The following is a 24947-nucleotide window of genomic DNA, read 5'->3' as shown; positions in this document are numbered from 1 at the left end:
TTGAGACCATTTGATTTGTAGTGTAGCTGACATCTCCAACCGTGCCGATGGTTGTCCTCTTGCAGCTGGTACACTGAGTAAGGGTTGAGAAGGGATTCTCCTCACATCCCCTGTTGCTGCTGCTTGGCGTTGAATCCTTTTTCTTTCTTCCCACATGTAGCAGGTAGCACAGTTGCCATCACAGGCTGATTCTCATGAATGGCAGTAAATCCACTGACTGTGTAAAGGTTACTGAAACCTATGTTGTCCTTTAGTTTTCTTTCTAGTCTGTCATAGAAGAAAAGTCAGACTAAAAATACATGAAAGGAGGTTGTTTTCCACCCTCTCCCTCAAGAGAGCTTTTGAACCTATGGGGAAGCTTCAGCCATGCAATGAGAGATCGAGGTTCTTAGGAGATACGATGTTTTTATGAATCTCATGGAAAATGTGTGGTTGGAGAGAGGAGAGATTGACCCATACAATGTCCTTCCAGGGAGAAGGCTGAGTTCTGTTCTCCACCAGACTCTTGCTCTCCCCTCCTTCTCAGTGAAACCTTTGGTCAGAGCCTGTGCTTTCTTAGATGCAGGATAATCGACCACAGAGCTACAGGAAACCAGCTTTTTAACGTCTCTTCCTCACAGCATTAATTGTTTTGGTGTTTCGCGTTTTTATTTCTGTTTGACTTTCCCTGAGCTTGTGGGTGAGGAGTTTACTGGCACTGCTTTCCTTCTGGTGTTCACAACAAAGCCCCTTCAGATGTTTCTCTGGCTGCGGCTCCTTTTCCCCGTAGCGGCCTTTCTCTTGGAAAAGTTGAACTCTGACACTTAAAAGCTTCTGACCCTAATCCTGCACTTTCTAGCCCAGAAAGTATCTGAATTTATAGTGGGGAAGATGAAGTATAGAAACCAAATCACAACTTCCAGGTCCTGTTGGCATCCTAAAGAACAAGGGAGCAGAAACACAACTTTGCTTTTCCTCCCAGGTTTGCCTTGGCTTTAGCTACAAGGAGTTTAACCTGGGTAGGATGGTGCTCTGGTTGAGCTTTGGTGGGTTTGGGTGGTGAGGATCCCAGTGCTTCCTACAGTGCTTCTGGAAATAGCACTTTCTGCTTGAGCTCGTTTTGCAGCATCAGCTACCTGGCTTTTCCCTCTGGCCTTGAAAAAGAGTCCTGGTGAGCCAGTTAAAACGTCAGCTTGGAGTCGGTGTCTAGATGTGGGCACGTGAGAGGCTTTGTATGGACTCTAGGTCGGGCACTACAGCTAGTAACACTTGCCTGGCATGCACTTAGAGCTCTTGGCCAAGAAGTCTTCCAAACTTGGCTATGACTCGTGCTAGAGATGGTCAGAATGGTACCCAAAGTGGCAGCCTGCTCACGTCATAAGAAGCTGGTCTGTGGGTTTTTTCCCCAATATTCCCATCATATGCCCAAATGAACTGATAAAAGTCATAAGGCAGTTCAGTATGTTCAAAAGCTTTGGGATTTCCCTGTGAAGACCTGTTGCCATACCTGAGCGAGCCCTGCACCACCACGATGTGAGCATGAGGACTTCAAACATCGCTGCTTGTGCTTGGTGTGGGTTAACCCAGCTTCTGATAGTCTTGGTGGTTTGGTGAGCTAGAGCAAGTCCAGAAAAACAACAAATAATTCACCATTGCTTACTTTTTTTTTTTTTCTTTTAAGAAAAAACCCCTCACAACCCAAAGCAGAAAAGTGTCAGAAGCAGCCTGTTTGAGACTCAAAGCCTTGGCAGCATGCTGATGCTATCTGTGTATGGCTTCTAGAAAAGTGACTTTATCTCTTCAAGACAAGGTTGTCTTCTCTCACATTGTATGTGACATAATGGCCATAGCAGAGCTTAGGATTTGTCCTGGCTGAGGCAGAAGGTAAAGGAGGTTTCTGACACTGTTAATAGTTGAGTGTAGCGTGGTAGAGCAGCAGAAGAGGAGCTTTGGAAGTCAGTCATGTTGAAATGCCTTGGCTGTGTATGCATTGGGAAGTTGTAGGTGTTGTGAAGGACAGGAAGGCAGTGCTTTGTGTGCAGAAATGCTGATTCTGCTGTGAGAACCGTAGGCTTCGATTTCCCCTGTGAATTCTTTTTATAAAGAGAAGCGGTTGTGTTACTTTTTTAATACTCATTTTAATATAGACTCTGGTTACGCTTGCATTCACTTCAGATTTACTTGCATTTCAAGGTATTCAGACTATTTTAGTCTGAAGCTGAAAAATCACAAGTCTCTTCCTACCTCCTCCCCCCTCCTCCCCCTCCCCCCCCCCCAGTTTTCTTTTTTTCACTTCTCAATTACTATGTACCAAATACATATTTAGCTGCCTGCGTTGCCCCATTCACTGTCTATCTCTGCTCAGGAATTCTAAGGACTAGTAGCAGTTTAATGACCTGCTAAACAGCAGTTCAAGGCAGGAATAATTTGTCAAAAAACCCAGGAGAAAATAAATCATTACGTGACCAAAGCCTCTCTGCTGTGTCTGGGTTTGACCTAGCAAACTAAACTGGAGTCACTGGTTTGGATCCTTTCTATGACCCCGAAAGTCATCTCCCTCTTGTTCCCCTCTGCGCTGGGAGGTGGTTTTGGCCAAGTGCTAGTTAAGCTTTTACTACGTGGGTTACAAAATCAACTCAGCTGGCTGCTCGGCTCTCGCTGGGGACGTGGGTACTCGAAGAGATTACAAAATTGGGTTTGAAAGCACGGGCACAAAAGAAATAATCCTCTGAGTATTTGCTTCGCTGGCTTGATCGGTGTGAAAAGGAATGAAAACTCAAGGTAGTGAGATGGGGATGCCAAGTCTGCTTCCCCCCCCCCCTCTCCCCCTGGTCCTCTGCGAAGAGGCTCACTTTAACCTTCCTCCATCTCCTTGGAGCAGCATCAGTGAAGCCCAAATCGTTCCGGGTCCCTTCATGGTTTCTCTTGAACTACGTGGTGTAACTGAGCTACACTAACCCAAGCTGATCCATGCTGGGAAATCAAGCTGCTGTAGTACTGGGTGAGGAGTTTGGAGTCAAACCCTCGTGGATGTTGCTGTTAAATGGGATAAAACTTGTCAGCCAGGTGGGAAGATGGGTGTCAGTGGGTTTGGCTGCTGGGGGGGGGGTGGGGTGGGGGGAATGCCATGCCAAATCCCTGCTAATATTTCTGTTGCTTAGGAACCCTGACCTCAGGGGTTATCTGGAAGGGGCTCGGAGTGGAATTTTGTTCATTTCCTGAGAGCTCTGCAGAAGCAGCCCATCCAAATGCACCCCCTCCCCCTCATCCCACCCCCCCCAAATCAAGTTAACAGGAACATACATACATATTGTGGGCAATGTCACGGGTGTTCCTGGGCAGCTGGTTCTGGCTGTATTTGGTAGGGATTGCAATAGTTCCTACAGTACCTTGTAGGGCCTGTGACCTGTTTACGTGCTCCAGAGTGATTGAGAAACGACACCTCAAGCCCTGCATGGCAGTCACTGGGGTCTCTTCCAACTAATTGCCGTTTGGGCTGGTTGCACGGGGAGCTTGGTGGGATTGATGCATCAGCTCCTCTGTTCCTGACCCTCATTCCATAGTCACCAGCTTATACACCTCGGCGGTGGTTTGGAGCAGTTTTCCCTGGTGTCCCCTGGCTGAATTTGTATGGAAAATTTAATAGCTCTTGAGGAAAGGAAGAGCAATCTGCCCTACAGCAGCTGCTACACGAGTGGGTGGTTTCAGTGTTCGGGTGTTGTTGATGCCTCTAGGTGCCTTTAAGATTGGTTCAAGCCTTTCCCAAATTCACTGAGGTTGTTGGAATAGGGGACATGAAGGCACAGGAGTGTGTGTTTTGGGGGCTGGGTGATAGAACTGGAGGCTGGGAGAGACTGTGACCTGTCTGTAGGTGGATAGGACCTGTATCTTCTGCTCCCAGAGCTTTACCCCCGGTTTGGTGCTGTTCACATTGCAGGCTGTGGTCTGGGTGGGTTTCCCAGGTTCTCGTCCTTCTGATTAATGCAGATGGAGCCCTGATGTGCTGCTTTGGGTCTCCAGGATGTTGTGCTTCCATCAGAACAGGCTCACTGCAGACTAGTCATGGATAAAAGTTGACCATTCCTGAACTGTGTCATGGCTAAAAACCTTTTTTAAATTATTATTATTTTTAAACATAATACTGAAAGTGTCAAATTTGAGCTACAGAGTATCTCCTCCTTAGAAACAACAATTTTTTTGCTGGAAGCTGTCCCAAGGCAGGTCCTGACTGAAATCAGAGTGCTGCAACAGTAGCGATGCTGCTGCGGGTTCTGGATTGCTAGAGAGGTAGAGCAGGTGAGCTTACCAGGGACAGTTGCCCCTATTGCAGTGCCAAGTGACCCCAGAAGGAAGAATTTGAGACTAAATATTGTGAAAGAAGGCTTGGGGGTGGTTGCCTCTTATTTCAGCTCAGATTTTTGATCAGAAAGTAGTTATGGTGGCACTTAACCCAAAATACCTAAGTGCCGATGTGAGTGTCTTTGTAGCTGACTGAAAACTGCTGCACACTTGGCTTTGAAAATCCACCTAAAATAAATTCTTTAGTCACCTGATGAAAAAAAATTTGTATTTGATTCTTCTTTCAGCCTGGCTCTTTGGATGCTGCCAGAGATTAACTTAACTACATGATGGTGTCGTTGTTTTTGCTCCAGCCATATCAGATTTTTCTGCTCTTAAGCTTTTAATTCCCCAAAATACGGTGATGTAGCTTGGACTTGACACTTCCATTTACTGATTTGACTGTCGTTTTCTTTCCTTTCAGCTTTGCAGTGTATGGATGAGTCCAGGCCATGTGTTAATGAGGGAAGGTGCATCCCCTATCAGAACGGCACAGGATATTGCAAGTAAGTCAGTTGCATTTCTAATCAATTAAATTACCAGCCTTCTTGCGTCTGGGGTCCTGGCCAGAAAGGAAATGTGAATTGTTACGGTTTTCTTATCGGGTGTGCTCAGCGTGACCAGTGTTTCTTGATAAGGCACAAGCTCTTCTGTGCTGGCTTTTTGTGGCTTGAGAAATCCGCAGCTCCCTCTCAGATTTTTGGGTTTGGATCTCGTCAGTTGGATGTCTCTGCATCAGCAATCACAGAGCAAGACCCTGTACTCTTCTTTCCAAGTGAAGCTGGAGCTTGCTCTCCAGAGTACAGCTTCCCTTCCTTTATACAGCCCCAGTTTGAATGGTTTTATGAGCTTTTTCAGAACTACTCTGAAGCATTCCAGTTCCTTCTCCCGTGCTGGGCAGCAAGTAGTGTGTGGGAGCTGAAGAAACACAGTTAGAGAAAACACCCCAGACACCCACCCATGTTTGTGTTCATCATGTAATTGATTAAACACTGACACCTCCAATGGCACCTTCGCTTTGCTGCTGCATGGGAAGCTGATGGGCAGGAGCTTTGGCGGGGCGTCTGGAGTATGATCACACATCTGTTTGAGTGCTGTTCACCTTTCAAATTGCAGCAGGGTTTGGTTTTTATAATGAAGTGATAGTTCCCAGAAAGACAAAGCCTCCTTGTTTTGGCAGGGTTAACTTACAGTGTTTGCATTAAATGGATTATTTTCTGAACCTTGTGGGGCTTTTTTGGTCAGCACAAGCTATCCCGTTTTCCAGCATGCTAAATCCTATTTTAATGCTAACATTCTTTAAATATTAGTGAATTTTGTCCTGTTGATTTAGCTTGACTAACACATAGCTCTGCTCGTCACCCTTTTCCACACATCCATCTTCCTTATCCACAGCCTTTCATTCTTTCTGTTCACGTGCTACGTAAAACTCGATAGACTTAAATTGTGCCTGCAGCACACAAAGGGGAAATCGTCATCTAATTCGAGGTCCTTCTCGGTTTCAAATCAATACCTTGTGTGCAGAAGGGCCACAGAAGGGCAAATATGTAACTTGTTAATCCCCGTTGGGTATTGTCCAATTTTTAACTGTTAGTGTGTCTTAGTCTGTTCCTTTCCACGGCTTTATGCTGCTGTCAGCAGAAATGAGCTGCCCTTCTGGCAAGACAGCTGGAACCTTTCCTGCTTTTCACCTGTGTGTTAAGACTGAAAGAAGAAATCGTGTGTCATCTTCCTGATGAGTATTTAAGCAATGTTAGTCTGGAGCCAAAGTATGTGGGTCATGATGAAGGTGGTACAGTCTTGATGTTGGTGCTGCTTGAGGCTTCCAAAGGATGTTTCCTCCTGCTTGCATCTTCCTCCTAACCGTGTCTTGAACAAACTAGGCTTAAACAGTTCAGCTGATTAACTTCCATTCAGTATCTGTGGTGCAGTCCAGATCTTGACACATTTCCCTTACCAAAGTGGCAGCTTTAACCGCTTTTACATATTTTTTTTTAGCGGCACACAGAGTTATTTATAATTCTAATGCCGCCTGCTTCCTTTCTGAGCACTTTTCTTGCAGGTCTTAAGCTAACTCTTCCTTGAAGTATAGCTCGGTCCCTCTGCAGATGCCAGAAAGGCTGCTAGAGGTGTTAGGGACATCAGTATATGTCCCTTTTCTAGTTCCATCTCTTCTTGTAGAAGGAAAGTTGGGGGGGAGCAAACACGCACAGTGTGTGTGTGTGTCTGTTCCCCCCCCCCGAGTTGTGGAGGGTGTACCTTTAGCAAGCTGATTCTTAGCATCCTGTTTTGGTTTTAACTTTTTTACTTTCCTGCACTAGGAGGAACTCTGAATAGGGGAACTTTCTATCTGATGTAGTAACTTAAATGCTTTTCTGAATTTTTAATGGCTGTAGAAGTAGAAACGTTTTGTTCAGGAAACTGAACGTAGAACTAAAGCAAGAGGCTTGGCTTCTGGCTCTGCAGGATCACCCGCTGATTAGCTAAATCTCCACCCCTTCCACTTTTATTTTTCAGGTTTTCTGCAGTACTTCCTCTGCTGGGCAATAATTTGTAAGAGGTGCTCTTCCTCTTCCTGTACCTTCTCGCGGCCGAGTTGCTTGTTCTAGTGTGTGGTCAGTCCCATCTAGTTCATCTTGCTGTCTGTAAGAAACAAACAGCTGAGGGAGGACCTGCATCACAGATAATCTTGTGTGATGAATAAGACATGAGTAACGTAAGCGCTGGGAAGGCAAACATCTAGTCTGGAGACTTGGCAAAGCAGCAAGAGGTAGTGCTGAGACAGCTTGCTTTGTCAGAAAAATCCTGTAGCAGCTACTCTGCTGAAAGAGAAAGCTTGTTTTCTGCAGAGAAACCTCGATTCTGGTGCATCTGGCTTCAGTTATGGGAACAGCGATTGTGATCCTTGTAAGGAAATCGGAGATGGATCTTTATCAGCTCGCTCTTGCCAGCGCCCTCTAAGCAGCTCCGTTCCCTTGGCGACGCGGCCGGCCCATGGCTGTCAGTTTGGGGCACTGTTTGGTGGAATTGTTGACCTTCTCTGACCTTGATTTTATATTTAGAAAACTACGCATTCCTGTGTTTGCGTCTTCCAAGGTCAGAATTCTTGTTTGAGAGATCTTTCTACACCCCTTCAGTGACTACCATGGTGAGGAGGCAGACATAGTTCCAAGGAACATGGGCACATCTGCTGTAGCTGCGTGGAGGGGACCTGTTATTCCAAGCTTTCTGGGTCCTGCCCTGATGCAAGGCAGCTCCAGTTTGGGATTTGGCTTTGTGTGCGTTGTGGTGGTGGGGTTTGGGATTTTATTATTTTTGGTACTGTGGTGTTCTCTTTCTCTCCCAAGGCATCTCCAGGCAGCATTCTGCACACTGGGGTGTTAAGCGTGTAGCATCCTTCTTGTGTATTCCAGCAGAGAAGCAGGAGAAGGATTGCGTGTTGCTCCGTGCTGGTTGTGAGCATCGTAGGAAAGCCCTTTCTCATCTCCCTGCTGCTAGATGACTGGGAAGGTCATTGTAGGAAGGGTCTGGGGGATAGCACTGCTGGCTTGCAGTGTTTCTGTGGTTGCCAGCAGGCTGCAGAGCTGTGGGTAGAGGGAGCTGCTTCAAGGACAAGCAGAGCAAAGATTTTTGGCAACGTCGCCCACTGCTTTCTGAGCACGAGAGTCTGCTCTGCTGCAAGTGGATCGGGCAGTCAGTCCTGCTGTGCCCTGAGTGGGGCAGGGCCCCAGAGCTAGGAGTATCGTAACTGTTTTCCCCGTGTTTGGCAGCTGTGGCCTGTCCTAACTTCCCTGCCCTGTGCCCCAGTGACGGGGAGCAGAAGCAAGGCCGTGCCAGGGAGAGAAGCAGAAGTGAGAAGGGAGTTGGTGTAGAGCCACTCCAGGGTTTAGGGAGGAAACTGGGCCTTGCAACTTCTCGTGCTTTGTAGGGTTTAAGATTGGATTTTTCCTCTTTTTTTGACCTTGAGACTGTTGTGCTTTGTGTGCCCTGAAGGAATATCAGTACTTCTGTGCAAACCAAAGTGCTGCTTTGACTGTGGTGCCTGTTGCTGGGTCCTGATGGGGAAAAAAAAAAATACAGCGACACCCATGGCTTGTTTACTGTGCTTAATCAAAAGTGGGGACTCATCCCAAAAGGACAGTCACCTTCACCACATCCTTTTGTGTCCAGAACTGTAGGGATCTGAGCAGCCTTGTGTGCCCCTGCGCCTTGTCAGGTCGCAGTGTTTTTCTCACTGCACACAGAAGCTTGTGCACACTTTTACATTGCACAATATGGTTTTTACCTCTTATCTGCAGGGTGGCAACTGGAGGACCCCAAAACATGTTAACCTCAAAGCAGAAACATCATGACAGTAAAGGGCTTCTGTTTCTAACCCCCTGGTAAGGCCAAGCCCCATGCCAGGCTTTTGACCTACCTTTCTTTCTGGCTGCATCTTCATAAATGAATTCTAACTTGGATTTAAGAGGACTTCTGGAGCTGAAGGCAAGATCTTAGACTGTGGCACTGGTTCCAAGACCGCAGCAGCTATCTTCTCAGGCTCTTTCTCCAGAGACTGATCGCTCCTTGACCAGTGAATGGGGAATACCCATAGGAGACTTTGTAGCAAGATGAGGTCTGAGAGTTTTCCAGAAGAGACTAAATGCAAAAGTTGAAAGGTTGTTCCTTTCTGAGAATGGGCTGCCCTTTCCTGTTTCCTTCTGTCTCCTTTCAGACATTAAAGGACACCCTTGAGACCAGGGCAGAGGAAAAAGGGGACAGTACGCACGCTTCTGGCTTCAAATCTGGGAACGGAGTGGTGATTCGAGTCACTCTGTCAAAATTTTCTGGTGTCATTTACCTGTGCAGACTGAAAGCTCTGCAGAGCTCTGGTGGGCAGAAAAGACTGAACTAAACTTTGCCCAGACTTTGGTGGTTGTTACTCCTTGGCGTGCTGCGGAGTGGTACCATGTGGGAGCGCTTTCTGCAGACTACAGACAATGGCTGTGTGCTGCTTGAAGCGCTGAACAGAGAGGCGGTCCCATCCCATAGCTTGCATTCAAAGCATGACGCATAGATGGGAGCCTTGAGACATGGGAAGGAGCCTGTGTAAAGCGAACCAGAGAATCCTGTTCTCCCTCCTGAGAGGAGGTGTAGGTGTGGGAGGCAGAACCTGGCAGCCAGAGGGAAGGCTGGTTAAAATCCGTAGCAGAATAGCTCAGACCCTTCTCACGTTAGTCATCAGCCTGCGTTGTTCCCCCCCCCCCCACCATCCGCCCCCCCCTTTCTCTGAAGCCTTTTCCACTCAAAGCAAAGGCAGTGCTGGGTTGAGGGTGGGAGAAGTGAGACTCCTAGGAAATTCTTCCCTTCGCGTTTTAAATTAAAACCATCTGCTTCCTTCTGTGCGTCTCCAGATGATATCACTGGGCCTGAATGGGAAACTCCCATGAAAATCGCACATCTGGAAGGCTGGTTAAAACCGTCTATAAGGTGCATTTGAAGAGACTGGCCAATGGTCATGCCCAAGCAAACGTAGTATGGCAGATGAGGAGGTATTTCCAGCGGGCCAGACTTTATTTTCCAGAAGTCTTTTGAAAGAAAGAGAGAACTAAGTATTGGGAGGTAACTTCAATGTAGTTTTGTGGCAGAAAAGCCAAAAATGCAGCTTTTGTGAGCCTTCCGCTTCGTAGCGTTAGGTTGTTAGAGTGAATGCAGCTTGGTGCACACTGCAGATTTGGCTAAAACCCTTCATTTTGTTTTTCTGTCTCTTGTTTAGCTCCATGAGAGCCTGAGCTATGGCAAATACAGGCTGGAGCTGAAAAGGAGAAGGGGGAAAGAAAAAAAAAAATCAAAATGGGCTGAGCTCTGACTAAAGTATTTGTGCTGGAAAGTAGCCCAGAGAGAGTAAAGGAGAAGCTTTAATTAGAAGCAGCTGCATAGCTGATGCAGCCCACAGGACATTTTCCCATTTCAAACTCTCTAGCTTTGAGAAACCATGATTTGAATTAAGTTGCATGTGAAATTTGTTCTTAAAAGATTAAATTCCTGTTGAAGTAGGTTAAGGGACCTCATGTGCTTCCAGAAAGCGCCAGAACAAACTTCATCTTCCTGTTTCTGTTTCTGAGCATTAGATGGAAAACTGAGGGAGAAACAGTGGCTTTTATTTGGAAAAGATTCAGTTTCCTGTTCTGAGCATGTCATCTGGAGCAGACACAAGCTGCTACAATTTTAAGCTGCTCTGGAGACAAGTGGCTTTTTTTTTTTCCCTCTTTTTGTTCTCCTAAAGAGAACTTGAAAGAGTAGGTTGGGATGAGAGCAGAGCAGGGATGGTGGGAAGCTGGGGTTGCTATTGAGGATAATCATATCTTTTAAAGAACTCTGGACTTAGACCCTGCTTTTTTGGTGTTTGCCTCTATTTTTAGAGACACAGTGCGGTGCCTGCCATGAATCGGGGGCAAATATTTGCAGTTTTGTCTACGCCGACGTTTAGAACTGAATTACTAGTATTTGTGCCTGATGGGATGTGTGGTTGAAAATCTGGGCTGTAATCTTTTTGTTCTTTAACAATCAAAGCTGATTCTGCTGAATTGCTGGAGGGGAAGACTGTGTAAGTGTGACCAAGCACTTCTCCAGGAGGAGAGCAAAATGGTGGATAGGAGGGCTGTGTGTACCTGACCTACCGTCTTTCCTCAGCCTGGCACGTTGGCACGTTCTCTAAGGCTTTGTCCTTCCAAATAGAAAGAGTTAAAGTTAAAAGAGCTTTCACTATTCCCTGCTGCAGTGATCCCTCACCTTTTTCCGCTTAGCTTCAGAAGATGCTGGAACAAGCCTGGTCTTGGAGCGCTCTTCCACTTTGTACCATGTTTGCCTACAAAATGGCTGGGCTGTTTGTGGGTGATGGTTGTGAGTGTCCTTGTAGGATGCAGGTCTCAGCTTTCCTTTTAAAACAGCCCTACCCTTAATCTGTGTTTAGGCTCCCTCCTCCCCGTTACCTCGGAGCACCAGTCAAATGCACCTTCCAGTACCCCTGAGTGCTTGGGGGGTGGGAGGGAAGGTGTTATTTTTGTGGTTTATTTGCTTGTGGATAAAACATGAGGGGTTCCTCTAGGCTTTCTAGTTTGTTTTATAGTCTTTCAATGAATAAGCACTTTAGGACCTCTCTTTTAGGCGTGTTTTGGTTTATTTTGTATTTGTTGGGGTAGCGGGTTGTGCTGGAGGACCTCTTCTTTGCCTGATAAGATGCCCTAGGTGGGGTTCTGTGAAGTTGGGGTTTGTTTGCTGTCTCTTTCATGATAAAGAGAGAACTACAAGCGCATGGTTGGTGCCTGCTGTTGTTAGTGTGAAGAGGCTGGTACCCTCCTGGCACCAAACCCCCACCCCCCCACCCCGAGGTGGTGGTGAAACCAGAAGTCCCTGTAATGAAATCTCACCAGCCTTCTGGGACTGAAGTTCAAACTGACTTCACACGTTCATCAGCTGCATATAGATGCCCAGAAACATGATTTAACTGTGGTTATCCAGACAGTCTCTGCGCAGGGCTGGCCAGTGCACCATGTGCAGGCTTGAATGCCGTGGGAGTCAAGCAGTCCTCCAGCTTCTGGCACAGATGTCTTCGCTGGGTGCCAGATTTCTGTGTGATCGAGCTCCTACAAAGCTGTGCTGTAGCCCGCTGGCGTTTGGACTGATTTCTTACCCGTATCGAGGAAGGATTTGGGATGTTAAAGGAGTCCTATAGAACTGCAGTTGGTTTAGGCCTGGAATAGCTGAAGTTTGCCTCTCGTGTGATGTGGCAGCAGCAGCTCATGCTGACCAACAGCCTTCAGCTGTTACGCTGAGGATGGCCCAAGAGGCAGAGTACGTTCTGCAGATGGCATGGTCTCAGGTTTTGCTTTCTGTAGCTTGATTAATCCTGCCATGCCCTGCAAAAACTCTCCTTTCATGTCTGTTCTTGGGTCTGAAGTTGAAAGTAGTAAGGTATGGTGAAGGGAGCCTAATTTGGGTGTGGGGAATGGTAAATGATGATTATGCACATCTATTATTTGACTTTCCTGCTTTAGACATAGGGCTAAAGCTGGTTAATAAATTTTAACATGAGAAAAAGCAGTTGTGGTCATCTAATAATGACCCCTTGCGTAACTGGGATAATAACCTCTGAATAGCTGTGTTTGAACTAGTGTGCATACTCTTCCTGAACCAGCCAATCCCCGGGTCCCTTTAAACAAGCATGAGTGGCGGAGAAATTCCACCACAGCCTTAAACACATTGTCCCAGTTGTTTCTTCCCACTGCCTAGAGACTGTGCCTAAGTCTAAAGATAAAGATGTTACTCTGTGTGTGATTTAAATTCATCTAGCTCGAACTCTTAACTGCTTGGTCCTGTTATCCCTCCCTGTGCCTTCTAGATCGGGAATTAGTGTTAAATACAAGTTCCTTTTTTGGGTACTCAGGGCTTTTAACTGTGTCCTCCTCTTTCTCCCCTGGCTAAATAGACCAAGCCACCTGAGCTCGTCTTCTTTGAATTCACTTCAGCTCTTCCTTCTTAAAGAGCAGATGCCAGAGCTGATGTAATAGCTCTGCCATGCAGGTATCAGGTGTAGCATCATCTCATTTACTCCTCCTTGATATTTGCTGTTTGTACATCTTAAACTATTCCTGGCCAAACTGTGATGCAAGGAATTCATGTTCACCTGATTGTTGAGAACCACAGGCACGTCTGTTTCGCCCAGATCAGGCTCCTGTTTTGGAGAGGATGCTGCATAGGTTTTTTTCTAGATGTGTGGCTTTGCAGTGCTACAGCGTGCTTGGTGTGCTCACTGCCTTGTCAAGTGGGTTATGTTACTACTCTCTGTCAAGGATTTCTCCTCTCTTCCCTCTGTGTTTGACCAGCGTTGATGTTCAGGGTTGTTACTGATAGAAATGCTGCATAACATAGGGATAAAGGCAGATCCCTGTGGTATTCTGTTTAAAACAGAGCTTCGTGACCATTCTTTGATTTTTTTTTTTTAATTTTATTTTTTTAACCCTAATTTTAAGGCCTTCCCAATTTAGGTATAGTGGGGTTGTGTGTGTGTGGTATTTTTTGGGTTTTTTTGTTAAATCCACCATACACTTTAAATGCATAAGGAAAATGTCTTTACTACTACGTTCTTATCTGGAGGCTCACAAGAAACTTTGTGTCTTGCAGTTATCCACATCCAAAGGTAGGAGATTCCAACTCCTGGATGTCATAATTGCACCTGTCAGGGAACAAAGTGTATCTAATGCTCACCCATGACTTTCTTTTTTCAGTGAGATACATGTGTGTATCTTGGGTTACTTGGAGAAGAAACTGTGAGCAGGCAGTCCTGCTCTGTACCTTGGGTGTTATTTTTACCCAGCATATACTCTTGAAGCTTTCCACTCCCCGAGAGAAGCAAGTGGAGCTGTGGGTGATGCAGGTGGGGTTGGCAGGCTCACTTGCCTGGGTCCTCTGTCTTACTGGGAAATTCGTTGTACGGAGGCCGATTAAAAGATGGATTGGAGCCAACAGTGTAGTCAGGCTGTACTGACATAAGTTTAGGTTAGAGAGAAATAACCACAATTATTCAGCAGTCACAGAACTTGGTTTAAAATATTACCCTCGTTGTAGATTGTGTGTATGTGTACTTGTTTTTCTGTGGGAGATGGAGGAGCAATGACCTTGCCGTTAGGGTGCTAGCCAGGGGCGTGGGAGACCTGACTTGAGGGCTCCGGCTGCTAGCTGAGTGCAGACTTCGGCATGTCACCGTCCCAGATGCACTTATCACCGTGGGGATAAGAATATAGCCCTGTCTCATGGGAGTGGGGCAGGGAAAGATCTGCTGCAGGTCTTCAGGGTCTCTGATGCTGTGTTTCTGCCAGGGCTGTAAATGTTTTGGAAGATAAGACCTGGTGTTAATATCTGTTACTGAAACAGTTTAGGGGTTTTTTTGTAAGAAAAAAAAAAAAAAGGATGCTTTTTAGAATGAGAGTTGGTAAAAGGAATTAATTGTTACTCAGCAGCTTTGCAACACTTGGGCTTTTTCCGAAGTTCTGAAGTTCCTGCAAGGATCAGTCCCCACATTTGATGTAACTGTGATTGTATGTGGTATTTGTTTATTTTGTAATAAGAGATTTCACAATGTGAACTGGAGTTTTCAGTGTTTGGTACAATCCCAGAGGAGGGCTGTTGTTACATCTATGACGTTAGCATTGAGGTCTGTGAGCGTTACCGCTAACTATGGCAAGTTCTGAGATTTTTGGTGATGGTGGGACTCCATTCCTGCTAGCTTCCCAAGACAGGGCAGCAAGGCTTCAGATCCGTGTGCCTCAAGTAACCTCTTCTCTGTTGCAGGTGTCGAGAAGGCTTTCTTGGAGACTACTGTCAGTACCGAAACCCCTGCGAAAGCAATACCTGCAAGAACGGGGGGACTTGTGAAACCACATCTCTGATAGGAAAGGCTACCTGCAAGTGTGCTCCAGGGTTCACGGGAGAGGATTGCCAGTACTCTGAGTCGCACCTCTGCTACGTGTCCCAGCCTTGCCTGAACGGAGGAACGTGTCATCCCCACAGCCAGGAATCGTACGAGTGCGTCTGCCCTCCCGGTTACACAGGTGGGGTTCTGCTTTTGTACCTCCAGACTCCCTCCTTTGTGAATTATTTTATACTGGAATGTTCTGGGGCACTCGTAATATGTTCCTAAATTTACTAGCTCTGCAGCACAGGAAATGAGAAGAAATCTAAATGACTTTGTGACCAAAAAAAGCAAAGGCGTGGGGGTAGGGAGGGAACCAGCTCCCTACCCTTTATACGTAAGCAGAAAGACATTTAGATCTTGGGGGTTTGTCCATGTGGGAAAACTGAGTGCAGAAGCTACTCTGGAGTGGCTGTTACGCTCTGAATTCAGAGTGTACCTTCCAGAAAAAGTGAGGATAATTTGGCCAGTAAAATCTTTCTATGGGAAAACGATAATTGGGTGCCTGAGGGGGGAAGCGTGGAAACTCACTCCTTTCATTCATGGAAGAGTTGTAGAAGAAGAGCGACTGTTCAGTGTGTAGTATGATTTCAGGTCATGGGTTATTTTTGTAAATCTCAAGATTCTATATCTTGCTGCTAACATCTAAATAAAATCTTACTGTAACCACAAACTGATTTTTTTCATTTCAAATATAATACTGTAAAATGCAGACATCAGTTTTCCAGTGACGATTTGAAGGTTTAGTACACCAGTCATTCTGAGGTAGCATGCAGGTAGTTGTCTCTACTATTTTCCATAGAAACAACTCATTAATGAAGTGCTCTGTCTTGATCCTACAGGAAAGGATTGCCAGTGGATTGATGCCTGTACCTCTCAGCCTTGTGCCAATGGAAGTACATGCACCGTATCTGGAAATAAGTTCTCCTGCATCTGTCTGCCTGGCTACACCGGCCAGAAGTGTGAGATAGATGTGAATGAGTGTGCTGTACCAGGCCTCTGTCAGCACGGGGGCACCTGTGTCAATTTGCCCGGTTCGTACCGGTGCCAGTGCAAGCCAGGCTATACGGGGCATCGCTGCGAGAGCGTGTACGTGCCGTGCTCTCCGTCGCCCTGTATGAATGGAGGGACCTGTCACCAAACAAGCGATTTCACCTTTGAGTGCAACTGTCTGCCAGGTAGGTGACCCTTCTTCAAAGCTTTTGGTTTTTAGTCTCGTCACTGCGCTCCCGCTTGGCCTCTTCTGAAAACCTCCTCTTGGAGCTTCCGTGTGTGATGTTCTGAGGAACGGAAGGTCGAAGGCAGAAATCTCAGCAAGGCAGGAAGCTCTGCTCGGGTGTTCGTTTGAGTGTCAGGATTTCATAATATGGAAAGGAAGTAGGTTAGAAATGGCACGTTTCTTTGGAACGCAGTTAGCTGCAGAGAATCAAATAGGCAGGAGCTAGGGGGTAGATTCAGGGAGATTAGGGTGGTATCTTCTAATGCCCACTTGGAATTCAAAATTCCGTGGACATAAACCTCTACATATCCATAGTTTTGTGTCAATAAAGGCTACAGGTAACTACAGTGCTTGAATGAAGATAAACGTGTGTGTCTCCTCAGTCTTTACTCTTAGAACGTATCAGGTTCTATAACCTTTGTTATTCTTTTCTAGTTCCTCCAAATTTTACGAGATGCCATTTCCAAATTGCCACACCCTTTTTGTCTTGTAATACCTCCAGGTAAACTCTGCTTGTTGTTCCCTGATGCTGTTAGCTGCCCTGAGTTTGCCCACAGCAGCTGTGATGTGCTTACTCAGGATCATGGACTGTGTTGGGTTTGGGTGTCAAGCTGCCCGTTGGTCACCAAGGCACCCACCCTGACAAATAACCTCAGGTCACCTGGTTGGGGACCTGGGTGGTCACATCCTGTCTTGCTCCTCCCCACCCACTTTGATACTGACCACTAGTACTGGTCATCTGTGCTTTTCAGGGCTTTTTTTAGGTGGATTTTTTTTTTTTACTGAGTACCTTGGTCCATGGGAAACTGACTGTTTGGAAATGCTTCTGCCTAGACTTCCTACTTAAGCATATTGCAGGCTGGCACACGTACACTCGGTGTGTGGTAATCTAGAAAAGTAAACTCTCCTCCCTCAAGTGTTCCTCTGTTGTTATTTATGTGAAAGATGTAGCTGCCATATACTGTTTAGGATGAATGTAGAGTGACTGCGTTGTCACAAGGATCGTCTGGAGTCACAGGTATGTGCAGAAAGAGCATTTAGAACTTAATTTGTGAAAACATACTGTCTTTTGAGAGACCTTCATCGTGAAGTGTTGGCTCAAATGACCTTAAATGGACATTACCAGCCTTAGAAAGTTGTGCAGGCACCAGCTGGGTTGTCTGAGCAAGCATGTGACTCTGAAGAACTTAGGAAAGTCAATCTTAAAATAGAAGTATGTATCCTCTGTATTTTTGTGTGAAAGCAACTGTTTCTAACTGTGCTTGGAGAAACAATGCTTGAACATACAGCGGCTTTAAAAATGCTGTATAACAGTTGCTCTCAGGGAATTCATTGCTTTTCTGGTTTGTCTTTTTAAAATTGTAAGCTAAATACCTCTAGGTTACCAGGCTTGATCAGAAATTCAGAGTTTGCTTAGATCTGATGGGTCAGTTCAAGCTGCTTAAGGCCTTATGTGGAGGCATTAGGGTGGGAGGAGGAGAGGAAGATGAAGTTTGAGGGACTTGATCCCATGAAGCTGATAAAATAGTTTGCTTTTGTGATTCTCTTGCAGGGGCACGAGACTGGGTAGATACACATTTTCCCTTAGACAAGCGTGTGGGCTGGCTAGACTATGGTCAGGAAATGAAAATGAGATTGCTATAGTAACAGTTGAACACCCACACTGCTCACACACGTTTTGGATTATTAGCTGCTTTTTTGGACTTGTTACACAATGTGTAGAGTTGGGGGTGAGTTAATGTGGCTTTTGAGAGCCTTCACTTCTGTATTTCCTGTATTTGTTTAAGTTGGCCACGGGGTTTTTGCTAGCTTGATTTTTATTTATTTATTTTTTTTAAAAAAAACAAGTCATTTGAAAAACAGCAAAAGCAAAGAGAGGTTGGAGATGGTGAAATGCTTACGTTAAACTCTTTGATAAAGGCAAGGCACCCAGACGTTTCTTCCCCCTTCGCGGAGCGAGATTTCTGAAGGGCTGGAAAAGGTTCTGGCTGGGAAGGAAAGGTCAACAGAAAGAAGAGGAACGGTGGTTTGTCACTCCCAGGGAAGATGTGAACAAGACCCGCTCATCTGGAAAAGAGTGCCAAGACTATGGACGAGGAACTCCTCTTTAGGCTCCCTCTTTGGATTGGAGCAGTGCTGATGACTTCATGGCTATAAATGGAATTGCTCTAGCCCTTTCTTCTAGACTGCCTGAAGACGTTACCGTTGCTCAGTGTTATGGCCGTAGAGGCAGGAGGCAGTTAGGTCTTGGACAGCTGGATTGGGTTTTGGATACGATTTCGTATCTTGGGACCTGTGAAACTGCTTTGAAAAAAACTGATTGTGCCCAAGCAGCAATTGAAGAGTAATTCGATTACTCCTGGATTGGCCCAAAATGGGTTCCTGTTTCCTGTAGATGTTGTCTTCCTGGGTTTTGGGTGAATCTCCTTTTTTCTGTACATAAAGATACGTGAGGATGAGAGCTTAGAAACAGGGAGTGGTGGTGGGGGGGGAAAACTCTAGAACCTGGAGTTATGTGTTGCAGCAGCTTTTTCTACAGTAGCAGGAGTGCTGTTTACATACAGTGTAGCCAAGCTGTTGTTCTAAATAAATCTTGCATTAGGTAATTCCTGAAGTCGGGTGTTAGAAGTCAGCATGGGGTGGCAAGTGTAAGTGAGGAGTTACATACACCGTCAGTGTTACAGCTGTATGAAAGGTAACTTCTTATTTTCCATCTTTCTAGGCTGATAATTTTTCCTCAGGGCTTTTTTTATTTAGGTAGGAATGAGATTGTGTACTACTGAGCATGTTAGGTCAGTCATAACAGGCTTGTAGTTAAAAAACAAACAAACAAACCTCTGAAAGAGACTGAACCTGAAGCATTAGCAACTCCTTTTAATGTAAGAATGAGCTCAAAGTTATAAATATTGGACAAAAAAGGAGCTCATTTGGCAACGAACCTTAAATGGAATGTTAAACAAGTCAATAGAGGAAGTTCTTAGCTGGGAAAGTGATTATTCATTGTTATCCATCAAAATAATTACCCATTAACTAAGATAAGGACCCCAGGGAATTCCAAGGGCTCGTTCAGGAAACGATCTGTCAGGCTGGAGCGGGCTGTTTACGAGAGCTGGAACACTTCCTGGGAAGAGGAAGTAACCTCACGCCGGTTTGTAGCGGAGCGTCACGCTGCCCTGCGCACTGAGCATCATGAATGGGGTCTGGTAGGCATACCAAATGTCCCATAGTGGGGAAGACCCCACTTGCTGGGATTTAGAGGTGAGCCTCTTCCTGTGGGCTGTGAGGTTCTGCAATGGTCTTGGGGTACCAGGCTCAGTGCCTTGCGTGCCTCTGCTCCCAGTGAGCTGGCTCGTATGGGGAGCAGCCCATGTAAGCCTCCTGACTCTTCCAAGAAGGTGACCACAGCGAGACAACTGCTGTTGGGCATCTGGCATGCAGACCCATGTTAAAACGATTCAGGGTGGTTTTAGTGCCACTCTATTGAGGCCTCTAGTCAGCAGGCCCGAAATCTGGCAATAGCCTGACTCTTTTCTTCAGGTCTAACTTCCTCTCCCCATCATTGGTCCCGCATGAAGCCTGAGGTGCAACTTAGAGCTTGAAATAAGGCTAAGGATTAAGATTTGGAGTGAACTGGATATAAAGCTCTGGAATGGGGTGGAGATGTTAGATGACATAGGAGTGAAGTTATCTGCTTGTGTTTGCGTACTGGAGAAGGAACAACATGCTGTTAGCAGTGGGAACGCTTTTCCCCTTGAGGTTGCTTAGTTTGCTGTGCTTGGAAATACAGAGCAAAAGTCAGGGTATGTATTGCAAGCTGTTCTCTTGTGGGGACAAAGCTAAGGACATGTTAGTCCCAGCACAGGGGGGAGCAGGAAGCAGCGTCAGGTGTCCAAATACATGGGAACGGTGAACTCCTTGGCTTTCTGGAAAAGAGTCAGGGCATACAACTAAAAAATCAGATCCTGGGACCCACCTTAAGAAAAGCTCATGTGTCTCAGCAATGTCATGCTCTAATGTAGGTGTGTTAGTGTCACGGTTTAACCCTGGGTGGGTAAAAGTGGGACAACTCATGGGTTGAGATATGGTTTAATAGGTAAAGCAAAAGCTGCACAAGGCAAAACAAACCCAGGAATTCATTCCCCATGGGCAGGCAGGTGTTCAGCCATCCCTAGGAAAGCAGGGCTCTGTCACGCGTAACGGTGACTTGGGAAGACAAATGGCATCACTTTGAATGTGTGAGTCCCACACACCATGCCCCTCACCCCTTCCCCAGCTGTATATGCTCAGGAGGAAGCCCCTGGTACAGAGCATCCCTTTGGTCCCTGGTGTCAGCTCTCCTGACTGTGTCCTCTCCCAGCCTCCTCGTTGATTGGGTGAGAAGCAGAGACGGCCTTGACTCCGTGTTAGCACTGCTCAGCAGTAATAAAAAAATCATGTATTATTAATGCTCTTGCCAGCAGAAATCTGAAACATAGCCCTGTACAAGCTACTACGGAGAAAATGAGCTCTGTCCCAGCCAAAACCAGCCCAGTTGGCCCAAACAACCATGACTCTAAAGGACCAGTTTTACAAATGAAAGCTAAACTTTATTAGGACAGTTTTATGTACAAATTAAGCAGATCACAATATTGTGGAGTAGGATTGACCAGAAGAGGACACAAAAGTCGTGCTTTTACAGCTTTTAGATGTTCTGAAGCTAAGCCAGAGTTCTCCAGAGTAAGACAAATTTAAAGGGGATTTGAGAGTTGGGAAGTTACCAAGGAGAAAACTTGTGTTTTCTTCAGCTGTGCACTCAGAATAGCCTCGTCTTTGCCGTGTCAGCCCTTCCCGATTCCCTTTCCCTTGGAGATGTCTTCTGAGCACACTTGGCCATGTGTCATTTATCCCAAACCTTTTACTACTTTGCTTTTTTTCCCCTCTTTTGTTCCTATCCTGCTGCTACCAGTGGTGCTCCCCCAGCTTTTAGTTAATGATTTTCTACATTTGCATGAGATGCTGGAGGAGTAGCTCTCAAACAGTGATACAGCTGGTTAAAATGTGAAAATGTACAGTGGTGAGGGTTGAGTCTTGGGGTGACCTCCATGCTTTATGATGACTCAAAGTCCTTGGTCCGCTTTCTATTTATGAGTCAGTGAGGTAGTTTTTATCAGGATGGCTTTTGGTTTTTTAACTAGAAAGTAGGGTAGGCCTTTATGTTGTCCGAGCTGAAAGGATAGAAACTTAAACCTTTAGTGTTTTGTGGTTCTGGGTGCATTTCCATGCCGATCGCATTGTTGGCATGAGTGCAATCTGTGGTCAGTGGGCTGGTTCTCCTCCAGATGCAAAGCGAGCTGCCAAGGCTTGCTCCCCTGTGTGTTCCAGTTGGGCCTTTGGTGAGGCATGGCAGCTTTACACCGCCTGAAATACAGTGATTTCGTGTGAGTTATGTTCCTTGGAACCTCCTGCCAGGAGGGCGTTGCTGTGATGGTTAGCATCCAGGCTAACCCTATTTGGGTTTGTTTTAACCTTTGTTTTAACCTTCCCCACTGCCGTGGAACTTGCTGGATCTCAGGTGAAGGTAGGCAGGGCTTTCAGGGGAGAAGATAATACTGCATGGCTCTCCTAACGTTGAGTTTGCTCTTCCTTGCTGAGGGATGCTAATGCTGTTAATGCAGCTTGACAACAGCATTCCACTTATGACTCTTACCTGTGGTACTGAAGAAGTTTCAAGAAGCATTACAAATCATCTTAAGTCTCTTGACAGTAGTGGTAGTCTGGAGAAGCTGCTTCAGAGCCGTAGTCACAGCCTGCCTCATCTGCCACACAGTATGATCTGCGTTGGACCAGATGTTGCTTAGAAGGGTCTGTGTGACTTGTCACAGATGTTATGGAAGCATCTGGAACAGGGCATCAAAAGTAGAGGGGTTAAAGTATAATTTTGCATGAGAGGACTGTGTTATGTTAATATTGCATTCCAAAGCAGTGAAGAGGCAGAGCTGATGTTTTGAATTAGTGTGTATGTTCTGGAATCATTTACTTCATCCACATTAGCATGCATCCACTTGTGCTTTGATAAATAGCGCTCTCATCCAGCAGAAATGGCAGGTTTATTTAATGAAGCATGAAGCAAATCAGCAGGGGAAATCATGGGGAAAATGAATTATTGATGACTCCCTTCCCTAATGTTGCCACTTCTCTTTATTTGAAAGGAGAGGGAGATGGAGCGAGGCTGCTTTGCCAGTGTGGCTACATTCACTGGAAGCCTTGATTTTTGGTGGGGGAGGGCATCTGGTTTCTTCTGCTTTTCAGTCAGTGCTTAGTGTATAAAACATCGTTTGGGTGGTCGCCGATTTGTTGATTGATTTGCTGGAGAAAGCCAAATCAGGAATTTGGAAGCTCATTCTTAAAGCATGGAAGACCTTTCTTTGACATGGCCGACGCATGTGAACTGTGCTGTGGTGGTCGTGAGGTGAATGCCAGGCACTCTTTTGCCATGGGAAGAGCTTAGCAGTGGGAGCACCATCCCAGGTGCTTGGTGGGCAGTGAGGAGTCTACCTCTTAGTGAATTAGATCTCTTGGTGTTCACTCTGCTTTGAATGACAGTGCTCATTAGTCACTCAAAGAGAAAATACCCTTCTCTGGTGGTGAAAATGTATTTGGCCTGCTACCTATGTTAGTGGAGCTCTGACTGTTCCCAGAGCTGCGTACTATCGGCGAAAGCATTCGACCAAGTCTCTGGTCAGCGTGCTGCACTGAGCTTTGTCAGGGTCAGGTTGACAGGACAAGCGTTTAAGATAGGAAGGGGGAAGCTGCATGAAGGGTGAATTCTCTTCAGAAGGTACTGGAAGCCCATTTCAATCGCCTGTGTTTCTGCTTTATCCAGGTTTTGAGGGGAGTGTCTGCGGACACAATGTTGATGACTGCCCAAACCACAACTGCCAAAACGGGGGTATCTGCGTGGACGGTGTGAACACGTACAACTGCCGCTGCCCACCGCAATGGACAGGTATGTGCTATGGAAACCATTCCTGCAAGGCCCGGCCTTGCTGGGTTGGAACGAACCGCAAGACTTCTGGCCTTTGCTCAAGGTACAGTTTGAGTTGCACGTGGCTGAGTGGAGCTCACGTCTGTGCCTTGTTCTGCCGTCTGCGGGGTGGGTGTCAGTAGATCTCTTGGAAGAAGTTTGCTTGAATCATAGAATCATAGAATGGTCTGGGTTGGAAGGGACCCCAAGGATCATAGAGCTCCAACCCCCCTGCCACAGGCAGGGACACCAACCTCAGGTCTGGATCTACACAAGGCTGCCCAGGGCCCCATCCAACCTGGCCTTGAACACCTCCAGGGATGGGGAATCCACTACCTCTCTGGGCAGCCTGTTCCAGCACCTCACCACTCTTTCTGTAAAAAACTTACCCCTAATATCTAATCTAAACCTTCCCTCCCTTAGCTTTAGTCCATTCCCCCTTGTCCTGCCATTATCTGCTCTTTTAAAAAGTCGAATCCCCTCCTGCCTATTAGCTCCCTTCAGGTACTGGAAGGCTGCAATGAGGTCCCCCTGCAGCCTTCTCTTCTCCAGGCTGAACAAGCCCAGTTCCCTCAGCCTCTCTTTGTAGGGCAGGTGCTCCAGCCCTCTAATGATCTTTGTGGCCTCCTCTGAACCCTCTCCAACAGTTCCACATCCTTCTTGTATTGAGGGCCCCAGACCTGGACACAGGACTCCAGATGGGGCCTTGGGAGGGCAGAGTAGAGAGGGACAATCACCTCCCTGTCCCTGCTGGCCACTTCTCTCCTGATGGAGCCCAGGATACCATTGGCCCTACGAGCTGCAAGAGCACACTGCTGGCTCATGTCAAGCTTCTCATCCACCACAATCCCCAAGTCCTTCTCAGCAGGGCTACTCTCAATTAGCTCTTCTCCCAGTCTGTATCTGTGTCTTATCTTGCATCAAAGCTGCCGCAGTGGAGGGCCATTTCCCATTGCAGCAGGCGTGGGTTTGGTAGGCAGGGACCGTGACACAGGGCGACTGTCAGCCCTGCACTCCTGCTTCCCTGGATCACGCTGTAGGAGGAGCTGTGTTTTACAGAAGTATGAAATGTGGCTCTGCTGTTACAGCTGTGTGCATAGGGCAGTGCTTAGCTGATCCATCATGAGGGTGTTCTTAAGCTGGGGTAGCAACCCCCGTGTCGGCTGTAGCAGCGCTGCTGAATAACAGGGCAAACCTGAGAGAGGGTGTAGGTGGGAGGAAGGGAGGGAAGACAAGTAGTGTATGTATGGGAAGCTAATGTTTTTGCTACAGTTCTTTTCCTGCTGTGACTGATTTTTATCTGGAGTTCTCTGACTAGCAAAGCTACTTTTGCTTCATAAATGAGTCTGCTTTACTCTGAGTCTGTATGGGGTGGGGGGGGAAGTGTGAATTCAAGAAAGTGTTATGCATGCTGTAAGGAAGAGGCTTACAGGAAATTCGGTGTCATCTTTAGTCACAAAATGTCTCCATACCTCAAAAATAAACAAATACCTCCGGTTTGGGGTGGGTTTTTTTTTTAGTCATACTAGTAATTCTTAGCTGGCACACTTTGCAGCTGGGTATAGTTTTGCCCTTCTTTCAAAATCATAGTTAAAAATCAGCCTTAAATCTGGAAGGCTGTGGTATGGACTCAGCTTGTATTTCTACTTGAAGTAGATTGGGATATTTGTTTTGGAACTAAGCTTGAACGAGCTCCTTAGGTTCTGAAGAACCTTTAGTGTGGTTTTTCTCTGTCTAGAAAGTACCATGTTTGAAACCAGAACATATGCAGTGACTGGTAATTTGGATATATGTGCTGAGAGGACTTTGACTACTGGGGACCAGAGGTTTCATGTTGCTCTAATTTTGTTTTTTGCCTCAGAGAGCATCATTCTCATTAGAAACTTGTTGTCAAATGCAAAGGTGGCTGCCAGTCAAGAACCCACAGTAACTTTAACTTTATTTAAGAATATAATTTT

General features: G+C 46.2%; 1 protein-coding gene across 1 annotated transcript in view; it reads left to right on the top strand.

Annotated features, from left to right (window-relative positions):
* The window catches only part of NOTCH2 (notch receptor 2), a gene marked incomplete at both ends in the record, with an annotated part of 84376 nt that overhangs the window by 5083 nt on the left and 54346 nt on the right, over positions 1–24947 (top strand). Inside the window, 4 exons of the mRNA XM_084266231.1 lie at positions 4742–4823; positions 14647–14906; positions 15610–15945; positions 22849–22971. Of these exons, the coding sequence (XP_084122357.1) occupies positions 4742–4823; positions 14647–14906; positions 15610–15945; positions 22849–22971 (801 nt within the window). The remainder of the gene's footprint in view (positions 1–4741; positions 4824–14646; positions 14907–15609; positions 15946–22848; positions 22972–24947) is intronic.

The sequence above is a fragment of the Gallinula chloropus genome (assembly GCF_964237585.1).
Source record: "Gallinula chloropus genome assembly, chromosome: 6".
Taxonomy (NCBI): Eukaryota; Metazoa; Chordata; class Aves; order Gruiformes; family Rallidae; genus Gallinula; species Gallinula chloropus.
This window is presented reverse-complemented; position numbering and strand designations above follow the sequence as displayed.